We start from the raw sequence: 23518 nt of genomic DNA on the forward strand, positions 1-23518 counted from the left end.
AATATCAGAAATCAAACAGATTATTGTACAATCAAGATTATAAAAAAAACTCGTCAAAATCATTTTTCACCAAATATCCAAACTGACAATTATGAATGCAAAGTGAAACATCATTTGTACATCTTTGAGAAAAATTCCAGGTCTTGGTCTATTCTCCTTACTTACAGTGATGGCTCCTATTTACTGTGGCCTAGATGTTTCTCAGAGGTAGTGAAGCAGAACAGAATCAAGTGCTTGGCTTATCCTTGCTCCAGCTGTCTTAGTTCAGGTAATTAAGTATCACACAGCCAGTTAGTGATCATTATGCCACAAAGATGTCAATTAGAGTAGAAAATTGGGCTGTGGTCCTGGTCAGGACTGTAGGCCAGGGTGCCATGCAAAGGAGAGTAAATGTCAGAAACAGGAAGGTAATTGTGATTAGAAATGCCGCAGACACGAGATCTTTCTTAATGGTTTATGGCAAGCTCCAAAACAATAAAACACAAGAAAAGGATCAGTACTGGGTCCACTGCTTTTTGTCATTGATATAAATAGCTTGGATGAGAACACAGGAGGTATGGTTAGTAAGTTTGCAGATGACACCAGGTGTAGTGGGCAGAGAAGGTAATTACCTCAGAATACAACAGGATTTTGATCAGATGGGCCAATGAGTGGTAGATGGTGTTTAATTTTGATAAACGTGAGGTGCTGTGTTTTAGAAAGGCATATCAGGGCAGGACTTATGCACTTAATGGTAAGGTCCTGGGGAGTGTTGCTGAACAAAGAGACTTTGGAGTGCAGGTTCATAGTTCCTTGAAAGTGGAGTCCCGGGTAGATAGGATAGTGAAGAAGGCATTCGGTATGCTTGCTTTTATTGAGTACAGGACATTGGTAAGGCCACTTTTGGAATACTGTGTGCAATTCTGATCTCTCTGCTATAGGAAGGATGTTGTGTCGCTTGAATGGGTTCAGAAAAAATTTACAAGGATGTTGCCAGGGTTGGAGGTTTTGAGCTACAGGGATACGCTGAATACGTTGGGGTTATTATCCCTGGAGCGTCAGAGGCTGAGAGGTGACGTTATAGAAGTTTTTAAAATCATGACGTACATGGATAGGGTAAATTGCCAGGGTCTTTTCCCCAGGGTGGGGCACAGGTTTAAGGTGAGAGGGTTAAAAAGGACCCATGGGGCAACTTTTCATGCAGACAGTGGTGAGTGTATGGAATGAGCTGCCAGAGGAAGTGATGGAGGCTGGTATAATTACAACATTTAAAAGGCATCTGGATGATTATATGAATAGAAAGGGTTTGGAGGGATATGGCCAAATGCTGGCAAATGGGACTAGATTTATTTAGGGTATCTGGTCAGCACGGATAAGTTAGACTGAAGGGTCTGTTTCCATGCTGTTCATCGCTGACTAGATTTTTAAAAATAAATGACACAGATGTTCAGGCAGTATCTGTGGAGAGAAAGGAGAGTTAATGTTTTGAGTCCAAGTTCTGTCGAGACTGGACTCAAAACTTAATCATTTTCTCTCTACAGGTGCTGCGATCTGCTGAGTTTCTCCAGCAATTTCTGTTATTGTTTCAGATATCTCCAGTGTCTGCGGTTCTTTGTTTAATTTTAGCACACCAAAGCCTCCCCAACTTCATCAACATGCTGCAACATTCAGCAGTGCACCGAATGGTACATCTCCTTGTCTTCCTTTTTGCCACCGATTATAGTGGCTGTAAAGCACTTCATTTATCAGGTTTGGATGTGAGAAACCTGACGTGAACAACATAAATTGCAGATGATTGGATCTTTAACAAGCTCAAATGCTTGATAATCAGAAACTTTGAAATATAGGACAGTTTTCTGATTTCTGTGTGTTCACTTACCTCTTGTCGTGTGATGACATCATACCGCTGACTCATCACCACACCCAATTTCACACTCATTCAGAAGGGACAGTCCACCAGATTTATAGACAAAATCCAGCCCTGTTTATCAAGTAAATGCTGTCTGGTCATCAGCAAGGCTTGCAATTCAAGTTTCTAATGCACAGACTCATGTGTAAATTCATTTTAGTGTAAGGTGAGATGGTTTGATTGTTAATAAGGAGAGAACAGAACTATAGTGTAGTAGGTCAAACATTTAATTAAAAAAAAATCAATAGTTATTGTAAATCTAATTTCTCTTTTCCAAAAAGACATCTTATTTTTGTGCATGATTGCAGTAAACAATATAAGCTCAGTTTCATTAAACAGAATACTGCATTGCAATTAAATGTTAAAGCAGCAAATCTCCATGTATTTTTAAAGTAATATTTCTTTTGCTTTTCTTACCGAAAACACTGACCAATATATCACTGCACAACTTCCAGTTATCCTGGAACATCTCCTCAAGGTCTACTGAACAGTTAGTACTAGTAAGCCACTTAATGCGGGCATCATATTCAAATATGATAATATCACACAAAACAGCAGAGTTATAACAAAAACATCAGTTTGAGACTTATAGGAACAGGAGTTGTCCATTCAGCTAATCATGCTTATTTCACCATTCAATTCAATTATGGCTGATTTGCATCAAAATTCCATTTACTCGCTTTTAGTCTATGGAGAAAAATTAATTTACGTAGAGTCTCCTAGGCAGTCTTACATTGATATCATGTCCCTGGGAAATCAATGAAGTGCACCAAGAGGTTGCACTGCTTGCCCCTAGAGAACTGATGCAAGTCCACACAGCAATTATGCAAACAAATTTCTCCTTGTCCTTCACTTCATATCCCCTCAGTTCCCTCACAAAACAAAATCTGCTTTGAATTTTCGCACTAGCAGAGAATAAACACCTTTTTGAAGGAGTGTGTTCTCGACTTTCACAAGCATTTATGTGACAAAATGTTTTTAGACATCATTCATGAACAGCCTAACCTTGATTTTAAAATATGCTTCCAATATTTTGAACTTCTCCACAAAAGGGAATATTTCTCTCAAAACGATTAGACAGGATAATCAACATAAGTCATTCAATTAGACCATCCCCTAATTTTCTATATCCCAAAATACATGTCTAATTTATGCGACCTGTCCTCATAAGTTAACCTCTTTATCAGAGGTGTAATTCAAGAGATCCAGCATTCCAAATGGTATCAAGCCAAAGCTTTATACAACTGTGCATAAATCCCAAACTTTTATATTCCTACCCCCTTGAAATAAAGGCCTTTTATAGTTTTTTTTGCCCATTTGCTTTGTAATTTCTATAATTAATCTATTAATTTCCCTCTTAGGCTACTTTCTACATCAATCCATGTTACCTACAAGTGTAATCACAAACATAGACATATGGCTCTCTGTTCCTATAAATCATTAATGAGGTGGCAGCTTTTTAAAGTGACATGGGATTCCAGGATTGACATATATTGCTCATTCTGCACTGCTCATTGATATCAGGATAAAATTTTACAAGCATCCAGGCAACTCCTAAGGTAATGCAGCCTGAAACTGTTATGAAGAAAGACAGGAAATTCACGAATTATTCAGCCTAAAAGAAAAGGAGATAACTAGGAAGGTACTTGGAAAAGAGTTATGTTTGTTAATAAATTGACATGGAAAGGTAAATCTGGAGCAATAGTTCAAGTTAAGCTGTGACAGTTCAAAGGTAGCAGAGATTCAAGTTAATTAAAAGCACACTTAAGACATAAAAGTAGGTGCTTCACAGGGAGAGTAGGTTGTGGAATGGATTTTCAGTTACAGTGGCATAGAATAAAACCACTGAGTCACAGATGAGACACATTGATTTGATTACGGTAAACACTTGTTTCTTTTTGTCTAGATGAGCTGGGATAAGGGGAATGGTTTACCTCCTTCAAACAAGATTGATCTGCTCTTCAATGTGGGCAATTTCACAACTAAATTACACAATACAGTGTTGATAAAAATCAAAACCATTTCCCAGGGAAAACTATGGTATTAAATGAGTTATAATTGGTGCAGTGTGCTATTTATTGAAATACAATTTATATTTTAAAAATTGTGAATAAAACAATGTGAAGGCAGATGACCAAAACTATGAATCAGACCTTGTAAATGCTATATGAATTTTTGCTTGTTTTCTATATGTACATATTATTCCATCCAAATAATGTAATATTTTAAAAGCCAGCTCCCATTTCACAGCACATCCCTGTATTTTTCAAATTAGACCAAATCCTTTCATCAGCCAGGATCCTCTTGGGATCATTTAGGTCAATGATGGGCTCTCCAGTGAATCATTTCTATCTGATCTTAAAATTATTTCAGGTGCTTGCTTTGAGTGAGCACTTTGAATGTTGCTTTAGTTATTGTTTTCATTTTGCTAAGATTAAATCTGATTTCTCCTATGTTATCCAGGAAGTTACACACAACACACGACTCAACAGACCAAATAGTCCCCTTCTGTGCCATAATGACCTGGGGGTATCATTTGCTAAAAGCTAAATATATTTAATATCAATTTAAAAGAAAGACTAAAGAGTAACAAATATGCTTAAACAATTATCTAAAGAATATGCAAACTGGAGAATACTCTGGACCACTGAACTACAGTAAATATTTATTTCTCAACCAATTTTTGCATGTAATGAATTACAGAGAATTGAAGTTAGGTTGTGACTTTTATGGGTCTTCTGGTAAACCAGTCATTCTAGACAATTTGTATTGATGCAAAGTCAGTCACCTAACTTGGTTGGATGTGAAATTATCCAATTCGCACAATAGCAAGGAAGTGAGAAGGGGCTATTCCAATGGTGGTCAAGCTTTGTGTCCCTTGTGTTAATATTGTGGCTCATGTAAAGCCAGTTTAAAAAGTTCCCATTACAAAGTCATTTAAACTTCGTGTCAAAACACAATCAACTGTTTAACGGCATCCCTGACAATATCAAAGTTTTTGAGTCTGTGAATGCTTGTTTATAGAATTCTAATATCCCAGGACAGCAATTGATGTAGTGGTTCGATTTTCTTACCCATTCAACAATCTTGCCTACCCCTACACACCCTACCCTACTCCCCTTACAAATAACAAACAGATACTGACCTGAGGCTGGTACCTGTAGAAAACAATACTTTCAGTTTATCAGATGGGGAGCTTTGATTACTGAATTAGAATAAGATGATGTCTATTGAACTAGAGTTATTCTGACTGTCTTTGACATATGTGTCCTGCAGAATCTTTTACAGAATCATTCTTATTCTTCAAATACCTATACTGGCTAAACTACTGCAGTATCAGAGAGAAAGAAATACAGTAATGATATAAGAATAACTGGTTTGTAGATAAACAAAAATATATAAAATTAATCAGCTTGACAGCTTTTGGTCCGCATCTTGGCTCCAGTTCTTCAATGTTCTTTAATAAAATGTTCAACTTCAGCTAAAAATGAAAGAAAGAAAGGGAAATTAATTATATATTGCATGGTACGATTTTGGTCTTTTTCCCCAAATATTTTGACATCCAAAGTCAATACAAATCTTCCCAGCTAAGTATAATATGGCCAGCTACAAAGTACAGTGTTTTTTATTCCATTTTAACAATGTACCCCAACTCAAGCTGATTTTAAAAAATCCTAACCATCCACAGTAGTGAGAGTATTTGCTTACATTTAGTTCACGCAAATTAATAACTCAGAACAAATGAAGTGGTAAGTAACCTTACTGAAGTATGCAAAATATTTTTCTGTAGACACAGGTGCCAATTTTGGCTGTGTAACAGTTGCTGTACCTAAAAAGTATAGAATGTACATGAAGCATACAGTAAAGTGAATTACACTTTTATTTTAAGTATAGCTACTGAACAGCACAAAAGGAGTTATGTAATAATGACCATCACATCACTTGCAACTGGAGCCCGGACCTGTAGGGCTCAAGATAAGATGTCTTTGCTTACCACCTTCTGAAAATAGTCATATTCAACAAAAAGTTGTTGTGGTTTACACATAGCAGTCTGGACCTGACATTTCTGCATGGTGGCAGTAGTGGTAAAAACAGTAGAAGTGGAGGAAAGACCACAGTAAGAGACAAAGTTATCGATGGTAGAGTGTTACAGGTATAGCTATAACACCTATGTGAACTCTGTGATGGGGGTACTGTGGTGCTGGGGGAGATACCTGAAGAAAAGTTCAGCGGCCGTATGTGCTAGCAAGTGACAGACCTCAAAACTCATCAATATACCATAGAAAGAGTACGACTGCACAGAAGCTGAAGAAACTGCAAGAGAATACCCAAGGCAGAATAAGCAGGATGGAATAGGGAGAATAGTCTGTAAAACACTGCAGAAAATTAAGTGTGCTTATGGGAAAGAATAGACAAACCAGAAAGCCCACCGATGACAAGCGCGTAAGGAATTAGGGTGTAGATCATGCCTTGAAGGAATCCCACCTATCAGAACCCTTGACCTGTTTTATCAAGGGGTGCAAGTGGAAGGGGAGAGACTAGGACATAGTAACAGCAGCAGCAGTAGAGAATTAAACAAATTCCACAGCAGTTTGCAGATGTTCCAGCAGTAAATGTTGCAGAGGAATAGAATAAATCTTAGAATATGGGACTGGGACACATCATGAATGTTATTCCTGATGGCACAGACCTGCAGGACAAATTCTGCTCTGCAGATTTGCAGATTATGGTAAAGGGCAAGAAAATTAATTTTAAGTTGCATACATGGGCTGATGCATTAATTCCTTTGCGTGCTGACACCATGGTTGACATCAAAAACCTCCATTTAACTATGGGAATGGATGTATTCCGCACTTCATTACAACAGATTAGAGATCTTGCATATCATTCCTAACCATTGAGATCCTTTAAGCAAAGCTGCCTTTATAGCCTGAAATATTCTTCTCACAGTGACGCTAAAGACGTAAACTTTGACTTGGTGCACCAGGAATCATCCTCCACTACAGTGACATTGCAAGAAGGTGGATCAGACTGCTCAGTCTTTTTCTCACAAAAATAGAAATTTAAAAATGGCAGGGAGAAAAAAACCGTCAACGGAGGAGGTGACAAGACTCCATACGTACATTCCACACCTTAGTTTGCTTTCTCAGCATATCATCACAGAGAAGGAAACCTTCAGGTCATTCACCTGATGCAGCTTTGGCTTTGGGCCTTCCTGCGTTTTTGGACTCAGCAGGCACTGTTGCTGAAAACCCATCTCTCTCTCTCGTGGAGAATCGTCCTTTCATTGAGAAGGTAAAATTGCATACAGCACTTATTTCACAGAACCTGTTATGGAGATGCAGCAACAGCAATGACCATCAGATGAAGAAAATATCGTGTGCAGAAGACTGGACAATGGCACAGAAGCAGTATCAGGGCCTTTTACTAGCTCAAAAACTGAAGAAAGAAAGTGGAGCTTCAGAAATCTCTACAGTCAACAAAGTGACCACAAAATCTGATATGTCTCAAATTATGGACTTGGAAAAGATATCTTAAATCACACAGTAAAGAGGTCTCAGAGCTCCAGAGGTTCAAGGCCGTAAAGTCTCAGACAGGGTGGATGATATTCCTCTTGGACCCACAGAAACCAGTTGTTTAAATCGCACTGTCACAATCATGTACAGAGAATATCAGTTCACAATTGACACATTGAGAGAACCTTCAATGCTTGGAAACAAGCTATCAAGGCGTGACAGAACTCCAGTTATCCAATAAAAAGCTACCCAGAGAGAAAGAGAGATCCTTAAGTTCAAAGGGCATCGTGCCAACATTTATCATGCGGAAATTGATAATTTTTATAAAAGACAACTGAAGTCTGTGTTGGAAGTCCATCAGTTAAAAACTTTAGGGAATTTTTTTAGCCAACATGTGCAGGACTAAGGACCAAGATGTGAGCTTATAGAGATGCAGAATACTTGGTGGTGAAACATCTGTATGAGCTTGAAAAGAGAAAAACTCAACAAAAATTGCCAAAGTTTAACTACTTCAGACCGCAAAAGAGCCCAGCTATCAGCGGTCACACAACACGATCAAGCCTTCCAAAGTTAAAAAGGTAAGCAGATAAAAAATATTTTCAACTATCCTGCACGTAGATGGCCAGGATTTTTACACATTTGTCACAGCAAAGAGACATATTGAAGTTTGGCATAAATTCAGAATGCCAAGATTACACAGCATGGAGCAACAGCATATAGCTGCTGTTGATGTGACATTACCTCCTGTTTCTGAAATAAATCCTCAGTTCATGTTCACGGATAATTATCAAGGAGAAGGAGACCCTTGTTAACACCAAAATTACCTGCAGAATAAGGTGAACCTTTCAAGCAAGTCTGCAGACAGTGTACTACACAGGAATTTCCTACAGATCCTGCTCTAGCTGTTCCTTCTTTTATTGATACAGGTACAGTCTCATGGAGTCCCCATGATGCCATTACCTGCAGCTCAGCAGCCTCAAGCTTTTGTGAAATTTGAAGTGATTACTACTGAAAAAATAAATTCCTACCATGATGAAGTCTTCATTTCCTTGCCTCCAAAAATACCCCTCTATTCTTCTTATGTGACCTAGGGATGAACCTAATGGATGACAACAATGCAGAAGGAAGGGAAAGTGAGAATTCCAGTTCTTCTGCTCCTTCTCAAAAGGCTGAAAGCTTTTGATTCCTGGAAGTTTCTTCCCTGAATAGTTCCTTTTTTGGTTTGGTCTTCATTGCTGCTAAAGTCATGTCTTTGGAAACATCACAGCCTATGAATTAACTATTTTGTCAGCAGCTGTCATTTGACTTGGTGATAATGTGTTAGCCTTCCAAGAAAATTATGAAAAAGCACATTCATCCAACACATCCCCCAGGAGAGATGAAAATGCTGATGGAGATTAAAGCCTCAAGCAAAAGAGACTCATCGTCAATGAGCAGGGGTGGGGGAGTGAAGAGTAAGTATTGAGGAACAGGAGAGTAGGAGGTGGAAATAATGGAATAAGCGTTAATTCTCTTATAATTAAATATTGATTACAAAAAGGGTATCAGGAACAAACCTGGGGATGGATGCAGAATAAGGAAATTGTACTACACGATATAAGGAGTATAAAGAGCTATGACATGTGATATCAGATCACATGGAACTGGAACCTGTGGAACTCCAACTAAGATGCCCTGCCTTGCCATCCTCTATAAATAAAATCTGTTGCTGTTCATTCACAAGGGTGTAGACCTCATATCAGTTACATGATGCATTTTTGAGATGTGATGCAACGTGTTATAAATGCAAAGCTTTCTTTTTGTGTTGTCAATCAAGAACAGTAGCTCTCTGTATGGTGATGGTTTGAAAGCATTTTACTTAATGCACTGACGTGGCTATATCAACACTTTAAAAAAAACCTATCCAATTATTCCTATTTTCTTACAGTCCCTCAAAGATTTCCTTCATAATGAAACAGCCATTAAGTCTTTGAAAGTTATTTATTAAATCTGACCACGACTTGGTTGTGTTTTTAAAAAAACTCATTTATCCTCCTGTTCTTTTGCCAATTATCATAAATTTGCATCCTTTGCTTACTGACTCTTCTGCTTAGTGGAAGTAATATTTCATTATTTTTCTAGGAAAAACTCTCATGTAACCTTAAACACATTGATTGAAATCCCCCATGACCTTCTCTGGTCCAAAAAGAAAATTCCTAACTTCTCCAATTTTGTCATATAGTTTAAGTTCTTTACCTGATTCACCATTATGGCAAATCCCTGCACCTTTCCAAGGCCTTAACATTATTAATTATTTTAGGTGTCTGGCATTACATCAGCTTAGGCCCAGCCAATGATCATAGAATTCCCATCATGAAAAATTTACTGCAGCAATGATAAGTAAGCTAATGCAGCTTCTATCTAAGTTAGTAACATTGCAGATTGCTGACTTGCAGACTGTGTGCTGTTTTCATGGGGAATGTAGTGTCACAGTATCGAATTCTGGTTGAGCTGTCATGGAGAGGGAGATGGTTGTTGCTGACGGGGTGAGAATGGCTGGCTTTGCAGGCTATTCAGGACTAGCCCTCTCAAATATTATCAATTTAGGATTAATGATCTTCTTGCTCACTTTACACATATACTGTCCATTGAGCAAATTAAGTCAACAGACAGTTGCCATGTTCTAAAATATGACTGAACAACTGTTAACCATTAGACAGTGCGTCCAGAACGACTACAGTTGATTTAAGCAGCTGCATCATTTAAAATGCTTTCTGCCTCAGGAGGTAGTCACGTTTATGTTTCCCCATGGTGTTTCATTATACATTACTCAAACACTATTTTTAGCAAAAAGACAGCCATTTATTTTCCAAGGAAAAGATGCTGCCCCACCTTCTGGTATTATGCTTTTTCTTCAGTGTAAATTCTCGGTTGAAGAGAGAATGTTGACCACTGGGAGACAAATGATTGGATATATTTTCACAGCAGAACCAATGACAACCATAGAAGTGGAATCAATTAAGTTTGCAGTACAGAAATAAGGCCACTCAGTCCATTATGCTTTGGCTACTTACTTTAGGAATAATATTAAAAATTAATCTGACTGCTTTAGTCTTTTTCTCATTGCGCTGTATCTTTCTTAATAGTCTAATAATGAGATATTGTCTTAATTAGCCAGGGCAACAGGATAACCAAGATGAGAATTATTCCACAACTATAGTTAATCACATCGATGGTAAGTCGGTGATTAGCATAAATCACTTGGGCCTGATTTCAGATTGATCCTTTTCACTTTCTTACAGAAAATTATACAGGGGATTCTGGACATAGAAGAGATTTGTAGCCTATACTTGTGTTTTGTGGATCTGAATGGCTGATAGAATTAGCATTCACTTGAATTTGCAGGACTAACACACGCACATGTTGCAAATCCATCTCTGTACATAAATCCTACAAGGGAAAAATCTTGCAAGACAGGTATAACTCCCTGCAGTAATAAAACTAAGGAACAACGGAACAGGAATAGGTCACATTTGTCCATAAAGCCTATTTGACCATTCAGTTAGAATGAATAATCAGAGAGGTTCCATTCTGAAATTAAGCTTGAAAAATCTGAACTGAATTGAAAGTGCTTTTTCATCAAGTTTGTTTAGGAACATAAAATCACCTAAGGAATTGAAGTTTTCATTTCATTTCATTTCAGGGAATTAAAATGCTAATGGCTGTAACAACTCTACCAGCTACCAGTCACTATGTATCACCTAACCCAAAGCCACCACCTCTGGCACCAAAGCCCGACAAGGACAATATCAAGTTACAAAAGATCTTGAAAAGGGCTGCGAAACGCAAGGCGGCACAAACATATTTGCAGGCTATGGATGCATCAGAAAAGTCTCACTCCTATTTACCTAAGCCTTTTCGCTCTAGTCTGTCTCCTGTTAATGAAGCTGGTCCTGACCTAGAATACTATGAACACCACTCTCGATCTCCACGATCTCTTCTGTCTCCGACAATACCAGGATCACCTTTTCCACCTCATAGACAAGGTCCAGCAATAGTGACCCATGCTCATGTTGCAAGTCCATATCCTGCACGTAAATCCTTCTACAAGGGCAAAATTGAGCTCCTCCCTAAAATACAAATCAGCGCCCCACAGTCACCTGCTGAAAATCAGAATCAAGCACTCAGAAAATTGCCACCGCCAATGGCTCCTGCAAAGTTATTCACCATTCCAACTATCCAATCAGGTATCAAAGCACAAGAATTTCCCAGATTCTCAGTACCACCACGATTTTCTCCAAGCATTTATACACCAAGGTCATGGCCTACCTCTGAGGTCCCAACAGCAAATATTTCCACAGGTGCTTCCATTGCATTTAAAGCTCCTGATGTTCCTGAACTTCATGTCACAAACACCTTTGGTGCCAATGGCCCTGACATGAATGTAGCTAATGCTGCAGTACCCGTGGATGAAACTTTCACAGTAAAGATGGCCACCAATGAAGCTGAAGTGGAAACCTTTCTCCACTCTCCTCGAGCAAGGGCTCCAGCCCATGAAGCTACAAGATCAAGTGCCAAATTTGACCTATTTGGGGCAAATGCTCTTCAAAATGAGGTGAGTCAAGAAAATCTAACCAAAAACACTGCCGATACTTCAGCCATTAAGAATGACAATCTTACGGTTGGCATTGGTGCCGTTAAATTAGAAATTCAACGCACAGAGATGACTGCACAGAAAATCAAAGCTGAAACCAAACCCAGACCACTTGACATTGCTGTTGAGACAATTACTCACGAGGGAGCTGAGGCACTTCCTAAAGCAGAAGCTCAGTTGCAATCGCCAGACAGAGTTAAACCTCTGAAAAGTAAGGTCAGTGGTTGGACCCGTCTCAAGAAACATATGATAGTGGAAGAGCCACCAAAATTCCCAGAGCCGGAACCAGATCTGCCACAATCAGGATCACAAGAAGAGAACCAAGACAAGTCAGAGGCCAAGAAACAAGAGTCACAGAAGGCAAAAGTGTCACGAGCTAATAAGATGTGGGATGCTGTGTTATTTCAAATGTTTGCTGCCGAACAGCACAAGCAAAGTGAAGAGGAGTCAATTTTGGACAAATCCAAGCAAATACAACAAGCTCCTCCAGTCTTTAGTAGCCGCCTGCCTCTTCTGCTGTTTAGACCTCGATTTGATGCTAGGAAGTTAAAGGAAGCAGCTGAAAGGCCCTTGAAGAAGATTAGTACCACGTTGTACGAATCAGGGCTGCATCGCAAAAGAATTGAGGATGAAGAACTTAAGGACTTCAATCGGACTGCAAAAGGTTGGCCAACACAACACAAGGAAACAAGCTAAACATGCAAACTAACAAAATAAGGTCAGCGACCAACATCCAGTGGTGTAGGTCAATAGCCATTGCACTGATGGAGGAAAAAGAGTTACACATACAGACAGTAGCACATCTGCTGCCAATAATGAACTTTTTATTAAAAATGTTAAATTCTTACATACAAAGTGTTACTGAATGTAATAAAATGTAAATCTCAAACAGGTTCTGCTTTTTTGAACAATGTTTAGCTTGTTATAATCTATGATTGAATATGTTGCACATTAGTGGCTTGATTTGTATATGAATGTATTCTGATTGCTTAAAAGAAGATTGAAAAGAACTGGCAAAGCGATTGATTGAAAAAGATAAGGTAAGCCATGGTATGAAGATTCAAAGCTGACATGAGAAAGGACATTTAAAAGCAACGTATTAGCATGACAAACATTCCTTGGCATAGGAGGGTTGCCAAGAATGATGTGTATTGTAGAGTATGATCTACAATCTGTGCCAGGCAGCACAGCGCCTTTCTGTAAAATATTATTACTTTGAACCTCAGTAATTGGAGGCTTTGCAAAACAAAAAGCTTTGAATTCATTTTCATGTACTTTTTCACCGTTATACAAATATAGGGGGACTGAATGCTCAATTGAACTCGACTGTTCTGTACCAACAAGACCCAATGGTTTTATCCAAGAAGAGAACACATGATTTCTTGATACCCAGGAGTGTAAAGGAAGGAAGGAGCCTTTACAGTGCATGGCCACAACTTCCTGAGGTAGCAGAGCAAGTGAATAATCAAGAAAGCACTGGAGGATATTTTCTCTGATTAGATAAAGTATAGACTGTAGAAGGTTGGAGATTATGGGGAAGGGTCCTGCGGTGCAGCGGTAGCATCCCTACCTCTGAGCTAGAAGGCCTGGGTTCAAGTCCCACCTGCTCCTGAGGTGTGTCATAACATCTCTGTTTAGGATGATTTAACACTAGATAAGTCACAGAGTGCTACATGTAGTTATGACAATCAAATGATTTAATTACACGAGAAACTCTGCGGAAATGATTTATGAGAATGTTACAAGGACTGGAGAAGTTTAGCTACAAGGAGTGATTTGCCAGGTTAGGCCAGAGATGGATGAGGGGAGATTTAATCAGGGTGTATAGTATTACAGGTGGGTCTAAGGGATCTTGGTGTTCAAGTGCATAGCTCCCTCAAAGTTGCCACCCAGGTGGATAAGGTTGTTAAGAAAGCATATGGTGTTTTGGCTTTCATTAACAGGGGGAATCGAGTTTAAGAGCCGCGAGGTTATGCTGCAGCTCTACAAAACCCTGCTGAGACCACACTTGGAATATTCTGTCCAGTTCTGGTCACCCTATTATAGGAAAGATGTGGAGGCTTTGGAGAGGGCGCAAAGGAGGTTTACCAGGATGCTGCCTGGACTGGAGGGCTTGTCTTATGAGGAGAGGCTGACTGAGCTTGGACTTTTATCTCTGGAGAGAAGGAGGAAGAGAGGTGACCTGATCGAGGTTTACAAGGTAATGAGAGGCATGGATAGAGTCGATAGCCAGAGACTTTTCCCCAGGGCAGGATTGACTGCCATGAGGGGTCATAGTTTTAAGGTGTTAGGAGGAAGGTATAGAGGAGACGTCAGAGGGAAGTTCTTCACCCAGAGAGTTGAGCGCGCATGGAATAGTTTGCCAGTGGTAGTCGTGGAAGCAGAGTCATTAGTGACATTTAAGCGACTGCTGGACATGCACATGGACAGCAGTGAATTGAGGGGAATGTAGGTTAGGTTATTTTACTTTTGGATTAGGATTATTCCACGGCACAACATCGTGGGCCGAAGGGCCTATACTGTGCTGTACTTTTCTATGTTCTATGTTCTAAAGTGAACAGGGAAACTTTATTTCCCTAAGTAGGGAAGTCAATAAACAGAAACATAGATTTAATGCAATTGGTAGAAGGATTAAAGAATTGTCAGAGAAAGTTGGGGGTGGCAGGGGTCTGGAACTCACTTTCTAAAAGGATTATAAAAGCAGAAACTTTAATTGCATAAAAGGTGGATTTCGATAATCACTGCAACCTAAAAGATTATGGAGCAAGAACTGGAAAGCAGAATCAGGACAGATAACTCTTTTTGACTGACACCAATAGTGCCTATGGTTTCTATGAACATTAATTCCAATTTACATTTGTACACCATCTGTAATATACCAAGGCACTTCAAATAGATGTTGGCAAACAAAACTTGATAAAAATTTACATCAGGGGCCATTACGGCAAATAAGTTTGGTCAAAAGGCAATTTTAAAGAAATGTCTGGTAGACTGAAAGAGGTAGAGAGGTGGAGAGTTTTATAGTGGAAGTAGCACAGTTTAGCTGGCGCACACATGATCGGCTGTATAGCCTTGTTTTGTGACGTAAATCACGAATGGTTCTGTGAGCAAACAGATTGCCATTTTTCTGAAGTTTTGTTGGGGATTAATGATATGAAGCCACTCTCTTAAAGGCTGCTCAAAAATTATTCTGGGGGCTCTTATACGTGGTAAGAAGCCATCAATCTCAGATGACCTTGCATCCATGAGTATCACAACATAAATAGATTTAAGGTAGGCTTAAAATTAATCCAGAAAGAAAGAGATGAGACAATTTGGAAGTTACAGGTTTTATGACTTGCAATTCAAGCACTGTCAGGTGAGATGTAACAGCAAACATTCCTTTTCAGCAAACTGCTTCGACAGTGCAATTTTTCCACATAACTAAAATTCTCCAGTCCTGCTAATATTCTTGCAAATCACCTCCATACCCTCTTTAGTGCAAGAGCACCATTCCTGTCGTGTAATGACTAGAACAGCATAAAATGTAACTTGCAGTGTTTGCCAGCAGTGAGGCATACGATTTTTGATTAGCCATTCCATTACAGGCTCTTCCTGATTTTCAATAGTGTGGACTTTGATAGACAAGAAAACCAGAGCATAGATGCGGTTATTAACAAGGATGCTCCCTGAGGGAAGACTGGATATGCTTCCCCATTGTGAATCTGATATTGTCCATTTTACATTTCTTCCAGAAAGTTAAGATTAACACCAGTGTCTAAACTTTTGATAAGTACCAAAATTCTTTGTTTATGTTACGCTGTTACACATGAAGTACAGGGAAGACACCCCAGAAATGAGTGGAATAATACGAGTCTCTTTGCTACTGAAAAAGTGGATTAATATTATAGAATATTTCCATCAGACACAAGAGCTCTTTGTGCTGATGAATGGTCTTCAGTCAAAACATTAAGCTATCTTTTCAAAATTGGAACTTTTTTTTGCTCAGATTCTCATCATTTGGTTTTTCCTTTCATCCTCAATGTGAAGCCTATCACATCGATTGATAAGTGGGTGACTGATGGAAGCAAATGGAAGCAGTCTGTATTTTTTCTTTTCGTGGAATGACAACTAACACTAGGTAATTACGACTTTAGTTGTTGTGCATAATAATGTCAAAACTTTCTTTGTGAAGAGTTTTATTTTTTGTTGTTTCTGACAAATCCTGAAGCATGTTTGCTCAGCTTTTCTAAACAAAAAGAGATATTCACAAATTCATTTATAATAACCTGGCAGTCAGCATGTGAATAAATTCTTAATACGGTGTAGTTTAATGAGTAGTGATACTGCCACAAATTTATTGATACTGTGGATGCTCTTGAAACAAAATCTAAACTGGTTAATGCTTGGTCTTATTTTGAGCAAGGGAAAGGGTCACTCAAATAATCCTTTTTTTTTGCATATCATCTCTGCCTACCTAGTTCCTTCACTCTTTCCCTTCGCAGAGTCTTTTGGCTTCAATATTTGCTTTTGTTCAAATAGTGGTGAGAGGCACAACTGAAAACGTTTTACAGTGATTGCTTGACGAGGCCACTCCAATGAGTGTATTGTTAAAGAATGAAACACTGGCCAGCCTGAGTTGACAACATCTCTACTAATTATAAATTGAAAATTACAGAAAACATGGTATGGGATCCTAGATTCCTTTCATGAAAACTGTGACCAGCAAAATTATCCAAGAAAAAAAACATTCTTAAACACCAAAGGAAGTCCGTAGATAACCAGCTATAACATGCAAGCCTTTTTGTTCTTTTACTAAATTATTTTTTCGGTTAGATTTGCAATGGAATAAATGGTCACATTAACTTGACTGATATCTGCACATTTTTCTAATTCCCTTTTTCATAAATTTCAACATCAAATTTTTGCTTCCTTTAGTGCTGAGGCAGAACTTATAGACCTCACAAAGTAATGGCTGTGTATGGCTTTGTGCCACATGGTAAACACTGAATTTTATTTCCACTTGCCTTGGTCCAAGTCTCTGCAATGCAAACCTTTTCTTGGTATGGACATAATATTGAAATTTAATAACATTTCTACAATTGGTGCTTTTGAAAAGGTGGTAATTCCTGTTACTTGTTTATCTTGTATTTTTCTTTTTTACCTAGCATTACAAATAGGAAAAAACATCCTTGAATAAGAAATATAGCCCAACTTTTACAGCATTTAGTTATTAATAATGGAACAAAACCTGGTGTCAAGTACTGTCAGACGGTTATTACAGATCATGAGTGTTTACATGTTAATCACACAAAACTTATGTGGACTTGCTGTATTGGCTTACTTTTCCATTTACTGGGCTGTCAATTCATGTCAAGAATGGTCATGATTTCATTTTAGAGGAACACTGCTGATGCCATCTTTCCTGCTGTATATTTTGCTGATGGATATCTTTCTATAACATTATACATATTCATGGAAGGCAATGAGTAATAATATAGATTGGAAATATTTGTAGCAACAGAAGGCCAATGGTCTTCAAGCCATCAAGTGTCAAACAGTAACCATGTACTTTTTAGATAAGGGTATCATGAAAACACAACCCACTCCCTCCCTGACATTGCCCTACATTTACCAATATTGCACCATAACCTTTCACCAAAGTGTGTAAAATGACAGCCTTGCTTCCTCGTCATGGTGTAACCAAGACTGGTAACTCATCAAATAGAAACAAAGCTGTTTGTAGCATTGAAGCAGATCACTTGACCCACTGCACTGGGTCCTTCTGGAAGTATCTAAAGTGAATGCCACTGTGCCATTCTCTTCCCATGATCATTTATCTTTCTGTGTTTTAAAGGTGGGTCTAATCTTTTGATGAAAGCTAAAATGATGTCTGCATCTAACTAGTGACCTGTCATGAGATGGAACGGCATAGTTGTGTTCATAGGAAATTCCTCTAACCACTTCATGCAACAGAGGATGTTTACATTTAAACTTGATTAGTTGAAGTAAATGGTTTGCCATTATTACAATAACAGGTAAATTTATTTTATAGTATATTAATGTTCAGTCTAATTTCAATACTATAATTTTTCATGATGTAATTAGGATACAACCAGAAGAGATTGTCTCCCCCTGCAGGGTACTGTAAAAGTTTTCGACTTAACATTTGCTTTTCAAGGACAATCGTTTTGGAAGTTTTGGTAAATGTTCTATCAAATATCTCATACAGGCTATCTAAAGGAATAGTGAATAAGTTTTGTAGTTTATAGTACGTTAAATAAATATCATTATTAAATTACACATTTCAAAGGCATGATGGTGTTACACTGCTGTATAGAATATGCTACCACTCAGCATAGTAAGTTCTGAAGAAGCAAACATCAGACGCCTTCCTCTGACTCAGAAACTCAAAATGGAAGTAGTAGGAGCTTGACTTGTGTATAAACAGCTGTCTATTACCGCAGTTGGGTTTTGAGCACAGTGTTAAACACATGATGCTGATTTTGATTTGTGAGCTATTAATTATTAGTACCTTTTGCTTTTTGGTGACTAATTTGTCATTTTGTGGCCTTTATAACTGAAGCAAGTTTTTCTCCTATTGTGGTGGGGTATCTGATATTCTGCACCGCGCCCCTTGCCTGGAGAGAATCTTGACCCCGAGTGTCTTAATGACTGTGCCCAAGCATGTGGGTTCATAGCAGAGTCTGCCTTGAATCACCGTCTTGAGGTCTCCTGACTGTAGGCAGTCCATTTACACTCTGAGACATGGCCATTTGCTTGAAGCACATGCAGTCTGTTTGCCACACGTGATACTGGCACATGGTACTGCTGTGAGTCTGACATACCACACGGCTGTATAGCAAGATGGGTGTCGACAACCACAGCCAGCTTTGTGTCTGCACTAAAGTTCAAGTCAAGTCAAAAGAACTGTGACTGTTAGCACTGGCTGAGGGGTCAAAGTATTAAATGGGAAGGCAAGGAAAGAAATGACAAGCAGCAACAGCCTAAATATTCTTCTTCTGGTCTGACCTCTGTGATTCTTGCACAGGCGTGACTTCTGGAACCAGAAATGTATGCTGCAACCAGTGTTGTTACACCTATCACTGTGCTTGGAGTGTCATTGTGGCTGTACACTGTGCTGCTTACAGGGAATGTTGATGGCTGGCAAGGATGTTGTGAGCATCTAAGTAGGTGCTAAGTGAGTAAACACTAAAAGAGCAAGTGGCCAACCCTCAGATGCAGCCTAGTCCAATGCACGAGCAAGAATTGTCTTTGTGGCAGCATTCTAAAGAGAGTTGCCGGTTTGCTCCAACATGCAGCAATATACCGTAAAAGCATTATGTAAGTGGATCAACGAGGTGCCGTGATGGTGTAGAGAGGCTGGCATGTGGTCAGTGCCAGCATCTGTGGCTGTGCAGAGCTTCCCATTGACCGTGCCCAAAGACAGTGGTGCCACAGCCATCCAGAGGAGCAAGCCAGAGCTGCCAGATACCCGCTCTGATTCCACTCCAAGTGGTGACACCTTCTACTTTGTAACCAACCAGCAATACAACAAGAGTGCATATTAATGAGATTTAAGTAATAACAAAGGTGAAAGTGAGCATAGTCCCTATTGATAGGCCTGTTGCTGCTCACTGGTGAGAATCTCATCATGATGTCTGGAACTTGCCTGGAAGATGCGAGTTGTTGCTCCCGACATTGAGAGAGGCCCCACTCGACTTTCCATGTGATTCTTACAAATTTCTTGCCATAGCTCATGCCACTTAAGGGATGAGGAGATTCCACACGAAGCTGCCTGCCCTTTAGCGTGTTGCACAAACTTCTGGGATGTTATTTCCACGAATCTCACTCCGTCTCATTGATGGTTCTTCGAAAGTTTTCAATAACATACATTTGTTCTCTGAAACAGCCTGTGAACCCCTGACTTACCCCATGGGATAAATGCAATGTGTAAAGGAAATTCATGCATTTATATGGAATTCCATGCCTGTAACTTGGAGGCATTTAGGTTAGTTGGGGGTGGTGTTGGTGAATAGCCCCAAAGCAAGGTCCAAAGTAGAGCTGAGCCAGACAAATAAGAAAAGAAAGAGAAACAAACTGGCTGGAAAGGCACTGAGTAGCCAGTAGCTGTATGTTTGTGGTGCCTACAGAGGATTTCATTCAAACTTAATGAAGACTTTTACTTGATTCAGGTGGAAATGCTGACAGCCATTTACAATCTTACTCAAAAATTGCATTCAAAGGGTCTTAGTTTCCATAAGGTTCAGCTGCTGACTCCCTCATTTTGCAGCCCTTACTGCAGCACAGTGAAATTAAAAGTCATCTCTTGTGTATTCCTTTCACTTGACCTCAAGAAGATGTCAACAGCAGTTACAAACTTAAATGTCACATTCTCAGAGTTTAGGATAACATTTAAACCATCCAATTAGATTCCCGTTTGTAATTTACTCTCAGGGATTCCTATTTCACGGTCTATAAAAACCTGTCAACTAGAATTCAGCCTGTAAATCATACCCAAATATCCATTTACCTATACTTGTCAATAACTGATCACATCCAACAGTTCATTATTCTTTATATAAATCACCCTTTCTATATACAGCCAATAATAATACAATAACTCAAACTAATTAAGTGGCAAAACAAGACCCGAGAGAAGTACCGGAAGGGCAGACTGCATATTACAGCCATTGCTTATGGTTGCATGAAGCACAGAAAAACTTCAAAGACTTACCCTTATATTGCAATTCACACAATCTCAGGACATCCAATGAAGTGTAATTGGGGTAGTTATATGATCGCAAGAAAGCTGTCATTTTTTCCCTATACTTTCTGGAACTTAACACGTAATTCATGATGCTATGGTGAACCTTGCTTTTGATTTTTCACGTGCAAAGCCCAGAGTCTGGGAGCTGTAACCCATCTAAATATCTTTCCATTAACAATTCAAAAGTGACAAAAATAACTGTTTAATATAGCGGCTGAGCTGCAATGGGAAATAAAAATATTTTTCCTCCAAGTTCCCAGATTGGCAAGCGACTATTTGCACCAGCAGCACACAGGTGTGTTAAAATTGTAGGCACTCTGAGATAACCACACAGTTTATATTCACGGCAAATTTCCTAGGTAAATCTTTCACAGAAATGGTTTAATTTGTGCCACAGTGTGTAAATTATTTTCTTGTCATTTTACAACCAAAACTTCTAGCATAATTTATGCAAAAGATTAGAAGGTCTTCTTGAGTTGGTCTGTGGTATTGTCCTTAAACTTCCCCAAAATTGGCTTAAAACTATTTATAGTTCAATGAAAAAATTCTTTGCACAGGTGCATCAACAACTTATTGGCAACATTTGAAAGTTCTACCAAAAAAAAACAGAAAGTAACTCGGCCAAGAGATAATATCTGGTTACTCACATGTGAATAGTGTTCTCACGAGTCACTTAATCAATTGGCACTACACTAGTAGGTTATCTGATTGTTCATGACTAACAATTTGATGAACTGCGTTTGAGAACCGGTGTTGCCAAAAGAAAATTAGTGATCAGATGAATAGGACAATTGGAGTGTTTCTTTGTTTCTCTAATTGCAGTCATTGTGAGTTTTAGATGTGAACTTTGATATTATTCTAAGTGTGAAACACACCCTTCGTTACTCAATGATATTTCTGCTCGATATCAAAATGGCTCCCAAAGCAGAGCTAGTTACTAAGAAACTGTGAGATAATAAAATGTGAGGCTGGATGAACACAGCAGGCCAAGCAGCATCTCAGGAGCACAAAAGCTGACGTTTCGGGCCTAGACCCTTCATCAGAGAGGGGGATGGGGAGAGGGAACTGGAATAAATAGGGAGAGAGGGGGAGGCGGACCGAAGATGGAGAGTAAAGAAGATAGGTGGAGAGAGTGTAGGTGGGGAGGTAGGGAGGGGATAGGTCAGTCCAGGGAAGACGGACAGGTCAAGGAGGTGGGATGAGGTTAGTAGGTAGCTGGGGGTGCGGCTTGGGGTGGGAGGGAGGGATGGGTGACAGGAAGAACCGGTTAGGGAGGCAGAGACAGGTTGGACTGGTTTTGGGATGCAGTGGGTGGGGGGGAAGAGCTGGGCTGGTTGTGTGGTGCAGTGGGGGGAGGGGACGAACTGGGCTGGTTTAGGGATGCAGTAGGAGAAGGGAGATTTTGAAACTGGTGAAGTCCACATTGATACCGTATGGCTGCAGGGTTCCCAGGCGGAATATGAGTTGCTGTTCCTGCAACCTTCGGGTGGCATCATTGTGGCACTGCAGGAGGCCCATGATGGACATGTCATCTAGAGAATGGGAGGGGGAGTGGAAATGGTTTGCGACTGGGAGGTGCAGTTGTTTGTTGCGGACTGAGCGGAGGTGTTCTGCAAAGCGGTCCCCAAGCCTCCGCTTGGTTTCCCCAATGTAGAGGGAGCCGCACCGGGTACAGTGGATGCAGTATACCACATTGGCAGATGTGCAGGTGAACCTCTGCTTAATGTGGAATGTCATCTTGGGGCCTGGGATGGGGGTGAGGGAGGAGGTGTGGGGACAAGTCTAGCATTTCCTGCGGTTGCAGGGGAAGGTGCCGGGTGTGGTGGGGTTGGAGGGCAGTGTGGAGCGAACAAGGGAATCACGGAGAGAGTGGTCTCTCCGGAAAGCTGACAGGGGAGGGGATGGAAAAATGTCTTGGGTGGTGGGGTCGGATTGTAAATGGCGGAAGTGTCGGAGGATAATGCGTGTATCCGGAGGTTGGTAGGGTGGTGTGTGAGAACAAGGGGGATCCTCTTGGGGCGGTTGTGGCGGGGCGGGGTGTGAGGGATGTGTTGCGGGAAATACGGGAGACGCGGTCAAGGGCGTTCTCGATCACTGTGGGGGGAAAGTTGCGGTCCTTGAAGAACTTGGACATCTGGGATGTGCGGGAGTGGAATGTCTTATCGTGGGAGCAGATGCGGCGGAGGCGGAGGAATTGGGAATGGGGATGGAATTTTTGCAGGAGGGTGGCTGGGAGGAGGTGTATTCCAGGTAGCTGTGGGAGTCGGTGGGCTTGAAATGGACATCAGTTACAACCTGAGATGGAGACTGAGAGGTCCAGGAAGGTGAGGGATGTGCTGGAGATGGCCCAGGTGAACTGAAGGTTGGGGTGGAAGGTGTTGGTGAAGTGGATGAACTGTTCGAGCTCCTCTGGGGAGCAAGAGCGGCGCCGATACAGTCATCAATGTACCGGAGGAAGAGGTGGGGTTTGGGGCCTGTGTAGGTGCGGAAGAGGGACTGTTCCACGTAACCTACAAAGAGGCAGGCTTAGCTGGGGCCCATGCGGGTGCCCATGGCCACCTCCTTAGTCTGTAGGAAGTGGGAGGAGTCAAAAGAGAAGTTGTTGAGTGTGAGGACGAGTTCAGCTAGGCGGATGAGAGTGTCGGTGGAGGGGGACTGGTCGGGCCTGCGGGACAGGAAGAAGCGGAGGGCCTTGAGGCCATCTCCATGCGGAATGCAGGTGTACAGGGACT

The 23518-nt window shown here is 40.2% G+C and overlaps 2 protein-coding genes across 5 annotated transcripts in view; one reads left to right on the top strand and one right to left on the bottom strand.

Annotated features, from left to right (window-relative positions):
- prr33 (proline rich 33) overlaps positions 1–23518 on the top strand; it is a 51114-nt gene that overhangs the window by 18512 nt on the left and 9084 nt on the right. The window contains exon 3 of one of the 2 annotated variants that reach the window (XR_009446840.1): positions 11087–16157. Coding sequence is in view for 1 of the 2 variants with exons in the window: in XM_048545256.2 (XP_048401213.2) it covers positions 11087–12733 (1647 nt within the window). In the remaining variant the exon portion in view is untranslated. Of the gene's footprint in view, positions 1–11086; positions 21738–23518 lie in introns of those variants that run through there. The other variant, XM_048545256.2, reaches the window with a different exon arrangement.
- The window catches only part of lsp1a (lymphocyte specific protein 1 a), a 314767-nt gene continuing 295790 nt past the window's right edge, over positions 4542–23518 (bottom strand). For all 3 annotated transcript variants that reach the window (XM_048545255.1, XM_048545253.1, XM_048545254.1), the window contains one exon: positions 4542–5369. In XM_048545255.1, coding sequence (XP_048401212.1) covers positions 5338–5369 — 32 coding nt within the window. In that variant the 3' untranslated portion in view covers positions 4542–5337. The remainder of the gene's footprint in view (positions 5370–23518) is intronic.

This window comes from Stegostoma tigrinum, chromosome 17, assembly GCF_030684315.1.
Source record: "Stegostoma tigrinum isolate sSteTig4 chromosome 17, sSteTig4.hap1, whole genome shotgun sequence".
Taxonomy (NCBI): Eukaryota; Metazoa; Chordata; class Chondrichthyes; order Orectolobiformes; family Stegostomatidae; genus Stegostoma; species Stegostoma tigrinum.